The 5,776-nt window shown below is 47.7% G+C and overlaps 1 protein-coding gene across 1 annotated transcript in view; it reads left to right on the top strand.

Annotated features, from left to right (window-relative positions):
• Window positions 1–5,776, top strand: part of Iqgap1 (IQ motif containing GTPase activating protein 1) — a 93,280-nt gene that overhangs the window by 65,962 nt on the left and 21,542 nt on the right. Inside the window, exons 24-26 of the mRNA XM_021214354.1 lie at window positions 981–1,136; window positions 1,634–1,797; window positions 3,075–3,299. Coding sequence (XP_021070013.1) covers window positions 981–1,136; window positions 1,634–1,797; window positions 3,075–3,299 — 545 coding nt within the window. The remainder of the gene's footprint in view (window positions 1–980; window positions 1,137–1,633; window positions 1,798–3,074; window positions 3,300–5,776) is intronic.

The raw sequence follows: 5,776 nt of genomic DNA, 5'->3' as shown, positions 1-5,776 counted from the left end.
TTCTTTCTTTCTTTCTTTCTTTCTTTTGTTTTGGTTTTGGTTTTTCTGTATAGCCCTGGCTGTCCTGGAACTCACTTTGTAGACCAGGCTGGCCTCGAATTCAGAAATCTGCCTGCCTCTGCCTCCCAAGTGCTGGGATTAAAGGCATGCGCCACCACGCCCGGCTGAGCCTTTTTCTTAATTAATTAATATTTAAACCTTGGTTGTTCATTTGTTTCTTCATTCTTGGCAGTGTGGGAAATTGACCCAAGGCTTCACACATAGGAGGCTGAGCTACATATCCAACTACCCCCTAGTTGCCTACCCAGCTTTGTGTAGATTTTATTTAGTGACAGTATCTTGATCCGTTGTCCACATTGGACAACCTGGTAACCCTTTTTCTTGACCTCTTGAGTAACTAGGATTACAGATAAGTGCCATCATGCACAGCTAAAGAGTATGTTTATGTGTTTGTTTATTGTGTGGTTAGACCTGAAGCCAGGGCGTTGGGCATGCTGGTTGGGCACTCTGCTCCTGAGCTGTAGGCCTGTCCCTTAAGATATGTATGCCCTTAGTGGCATGCTTGAAGCTGTGGGTTTCCTTCACAAACTACATAAACTAGGCATGCATGGTGTTACATGCCTTCAGTCCATGCCCTTGGGAAGTGGAAGCAGGGAGACATTCAAGGTTACCTTTAGCCACAGAGTAAGTTGAAGGCCAGCATAGGGACATGAGATCCTTTTTTTTTTTTTAAAGAGTCATGATTTTAAGATCAACTCCTAGAAATTGACTTGCTGATTACATGGACATTTTCCCTCTGATCCCATGAGGAGATTCATGGCTTGGGTTCTTCACATTGAGGTGGGCGGCAGTAGGAGCTTGTGTTGTGGGAAATAGGATGGACTCGGTTGTGTGGTGGGATGGGCCAGCGTGGCGCACGCAGCTGGACAGGTGCACAAGTGCTTCCTCACATTGATCAGTGTGTTGTTTTTTATTTCTAGGATGTGGTTTCCCATAGTAAAAAACTTACCAAAAAAAATAAGGAACAGCTGTCCGACATGATGATGATAAACAAGCAGAAGGGCGGGCTGAAGGCTTTGAGCAAGGAGAAGAGAGAGAAGCTGGAGGCCTATCAGCATCTCTTTTATCTCCTGCAGGCAAGTGGCTCCTGGGGGGCTCGTGTACAACCGGGTTGACTTACTTCTCCTGGGGAACCTCCCACAGATCCCTCTAGGAGTCCTACCTGGTTTCCACTGAGGGACATGTGAAGGACTGTCTTGATTTCCTTCTGTATATTGCAATCCTTGAAGTTTTACAAAGCATGAGTTTGGGAGGGGTAAGTTCAGGAGGCCTTGACCCTAGCCAAAGAGCTACAGGCAACTAGGAATGCTGAGAGCAGGAGAAACCACCTTCCCCAGGGGGGAAACTAGTTCTACAGTACCAAAGGGTCAGCCTGAAGATATACACACATGTAACACTATACAGACTGAGCAGATTGTAACTACGTATTTATATATCAACAATGAAAGAAAAAGAGGCCATGAGTTTGAGAGTGCTGGGTAGGTATATAGGAGGCATTGTGGGAGGAATTGGAAGGGAGAAATAATAAAATTACAAATCTAGAAGTTTCTGATGTGTTGGGGTTTTTTTTCAGACCAACCCTACCTATCTGGCCAAGCTGATCTTTCAGATGCCACAGAACAAGTCCACCAAGTTCATGGACTCTGTGATCTTCACGCTGTACAACTATGCCTCCAACCAGCGGGAGGAGTACCTGCTGCTGCGACTCTTCCAGACGGCACTCCAGGAGGAGATCAAGTATGAACGGGAGGGCGGGTGGGCCAGTCTCCAGAGATGCTTACAGTTCAGATGCACACACCCTTTGCCTTTCCTTGGTCTCAATTTATGAGAAATACTGTCTTTAAAGTATCTGCTTTTAAAATAGCTAGTATCAAGTATTGTTAACCTCCTACCATGTCTGCAAATTCCTGAAATCCCAGCATTCTAGAGGTTGGGCAGGAGGCTGATAGTTAACAGGATTAATACCCGGAACAGGTCTTAACAGAACACCACGGCGTCTTAGTTAGGTTTCCATTGCTGTGAGGAGGCATCATGGCCAAGGCAACTCTTATAAAGAACAACATTTGATTGAGGCTGGCTTACTGATTCTGACCTTCTGTCCATTATCATGGCGGAAAGTATGGCAGTGTCCCGGCAGACATGGTGTTGGAGGAGCTGAGAGTTCTACATCTTGTTTTGAAGGCAGACAGGAGAAGACTGACTTCCAGGCAGCTAGAATGAGGGTCTCAAAGTCCAGCCCCACAGTGACACCCGTCCTCCAGCAAGGCCACTCCTCCTAATAGTGCCACTCCCCAGGCCAAGCGTGTCATACCACCACACAAAGCATTACTGTATCCAGCGTGGTCACCTGTCCATCCCTGTGTAGTTTTCCCATCATTTAGAGGCACAAAAGACCTTTTAATCTTGCAGCTGAACTAAACTAAACCGTAGCTAAGTTACAGTTATCGCAGTTTCTACTACAGCATAGTTCTTACAGTTAGGAAGGACTCTTGAGGGAGAGCTGGGAGTGGCTGGCACGATGGCTCGGTGGGTGTAAAGTGCTGATGACCCGAGTTCAGTCCTCAGACAGACCGACCGTATGGGAGAAAGAACTGGCTCATTCTCTTACCCTCGCATACATTCTATTCTAGATAAATAAGTATACATAATTTTTAAAAGAAAGAGTGGGCTGGTATGGAGGCTGTAATCCCAGCATTCAGGAGGCTGAGGCAAAAAAATCAGAGACCCTGTCTCAAACAAAACAAGTATTGTCAGGAGGCAGTGACAGAGGCAGGAGGATTAGGAGTTTGAGGCCAGCCTCAGCAACGTAGACTATCTCGGGGAAACGATGTGACGGTACTGGTCCTGATGTGGAGCTCCAGCCATGACGCTTGCACCTGAGTGGGCAGCTCAGACGGCTCTGGGGATGCTGGGAGATGCTTCCAGAGGAAGACTTGGCCTGTCTCCATAAGAACGTCTATAGCTGATAGATTCTGAGGTTAGCTTAAATGTTGTTTGTGTTTGGCATCTCATAGGTCAAAGGTGGACCAGATTCAAGAAATCGTGACTGGAAACCCTACGGTTATTAAGATGGTTGTAAGTTTCAACCGTGGTGCCCGGGGCCAGAATGCCCTCCGGCAGATCTTGGCCCCTGTTGTGAAGGAAATTATGGATGACAAGTCTCTCAACATCAAAACCGACCCTGTGGATATTTACAAGTCTTGGGTTAATCAGATGGAGTCGCAGACAGGAGAGGCGAGGTTGGTAACCGAAGCCCCTTTCTTTTGTGTTTGCTGTTATCTGGATCTTTTTAAAAAAAGCAGTTCCTTTTGATTTGCAAAGTAATGATTGTTCAAATACATTTCCTGTCAGGCATGGTGGCACATGTTCACAATCTCAGCACTTGGGGTCTAGAGGCAGAAAGGTCAGTCTTAGCTACATAGTGAGTTCCAGGCCAGTGTAGAGTACAAAGAAAATATATGTGTGTGTGTGTGTGTGTGTGTGTGTGTGTGTGTGTGTGTGTGTGTGTGTGTGCGCGCGCGCTCGCGTGCACCGCAAAGACCTGTCTGTAACTGGAGCAAGGGTTGTACAGTTGGGATTGGGAGGGAAGGGCGTGGGGGTGAATGGTGATCTGTGCCTCGGTAAAGCTAAGCCAAATGAATGTGTTAGTTATGGGAGATGCGTCTGCCAGAGTAAACTGTCCACCACAGAGATACAGAGCAAAGGCTTGTCCTTCACATCTGGGCAAAACTGAGAAAGGCAAGTGCAGAGAGCTGGGCTGCTGCTTTTACGAAGGTGGGGGAGGACCAGAGACAAGACGTGCACAGCTGGGACAGGTTAGATGGCAGCGAGCTCACTGGTGCTGGATGGGGTAGCTCTTCACACCATTTGCCAAGCCTGGCGTGGTGGCGCATGCGTGCAGTGGTGGCGCATGCGTGCAAAGCCAGCCCTGAGGAGGATAAGGCAGATAGCTATCCAGAGTTCGCTGCAGAGTGAGACAACCAAACCATACCAAACCAAAAATGTCACTGCAGGAGAGCCCCAAAGCCTTCTGTGGCATTAAGGCATGAAATTGAGGTCAGGGTTCTGCAAGTCTGTCATTGGGAGTCTGATCTTTTGTGGGCATCCTGAAACGTGTCTCGTGCTGGGGACTGAACCACTCTGCTCAGCTCTACCAGCTGCCCCTTCTCGCTCCGCCTTGGTCTGTCTGGGAAGCTGGGCCTGTCACCCAGGCCATTCTTAAATAGAAGCCCCATGAATACAGCTCAGGGCCACTAAGTTATTTCCTTAGATGATCAATGAGTCTGTCGGTCATCTACAAATCAGAATCCTACTGGCCAGTTCAGTATTTTTTTTTCTTCTTGGTGTCTGTAAGAAACTAGTGTTTCCTGTTTTCCATAAAATGGAAATTGAATGGTTTTTCAGTACCGGTGCCTATGAGGTGTGTGAAGCCACTGGCATGGAAGCATCATGGGTTCCAGCCTTTCTAACACAGTGCTTTATTGTAAATTACAAATGCCGTCCTGGATCTCAGTCAGCGTGCTATGACAGTCATGCCCCTGCCTGCTTATCTTGGCTTGCCATGGTGACCAAAACCAGCCCACCACTCGCTGGTAGTTGAAGCAGATGAAATTTAATCTGTCAGAATTGTTGAACTAGAAATCACTGGGCTCAATCAAGATGCCAGCAAGGAACATCTATCCGTTCCTTGGCTTCTTCAATTTCTGGTGGCCTTTGGCCCTGACTGACTTGGGGCCATGTGATTGTAATCTCTGCCTCTATTCCCTTCTGCAGACTGAATCTCCCTCTGTCTCTCTTATTAGGTCACCTGGTTTATATTTAGGGAGCACTTGGATAATACAATAATCATTACTCCCGTGTTAGCCTTGAGAATACCAGAAGCCTTCTCCCTGCATTTCTTTTTATCTTTCAGCTCCTTGCCTTTATTTCCTTCCTGTTAAGTGTAGGCCCATGTTGTAGCACATCTGCTATTATGCCAATCTCAGTCTCTCTGTCTCTGTCTGTTTGTCTCTCTCTCTCTCTCTCTCTCCTTTCTTTCCTTTCTTTTAAACAAGTCTTTCTGTATTCCAGGCTGGCCTTAAATACCCTATGTAGCTGAAGATGACTTTGAATTCGCGATCCTTCCACCTCTACCTCCCAAGCATGAACTGTAGAGCCTGATTTATGTGATGTTGGGGATTGAGCCCAGGGCTCAGTGTGTGCTAGACAGACAGCCTGTCAACTGGCCTATACCCCCAGCCTTGTCTGAAGCCCAGTGCTTCAATTCCTGTGTCTGACTGTCTTCCCTGACATCCAGAGGTGCCACGTCATTCATTGGCTGTGCTGTCTTCAGTGCCTGTGGGCTTCCCGGTCTGCGCAGCTGCACCTTCTTCTCTGTTCATACTCATTGTTTCTGGGTCAAGCTGGGACGCTGCTTTCCCACGTCTCTCATCTGTGTCTGTCTGTCCATCTTTAATTTATTTTTTGTGATGAGCCTGAGTGGTCTTTCTCCTTAAAATGTGTGTGTCTGTATGTCTTTGTGTGTGTTTGTGGCTGTGTTGGGGGAATCCGGGGGAAGATGAGGGAGCCCGTGGAGGTCAGAGAGGAAGATGAGGGAGCCCGTGGAGGTCAGAGAGGAAGATGAGGGAGCCCGTGGAGGTCAGAGAGGAAGATGAGGGAGCCTGTGGAGGTCAGAGGAAGATGAGGGAGCCTGTGGAGGTCAGAGAGGAAGATGAGG

This window comes from Mus pahari, chromosome 1 (assembly GCF_900095145.1).
Source record: "Mus pahari chromosome 1, PAHARI_EIJ_v1.1, whole genome shotgun sequence".
Taxonomy (NCBI): Eukaryota; Metazoa; Chordata; class Mammalia; order Rodentia; family Muridae; genus Mus; species Mus pahari.
This window is presented reverse-complemented; position numbering and strand designations above follow the sequence as displayed.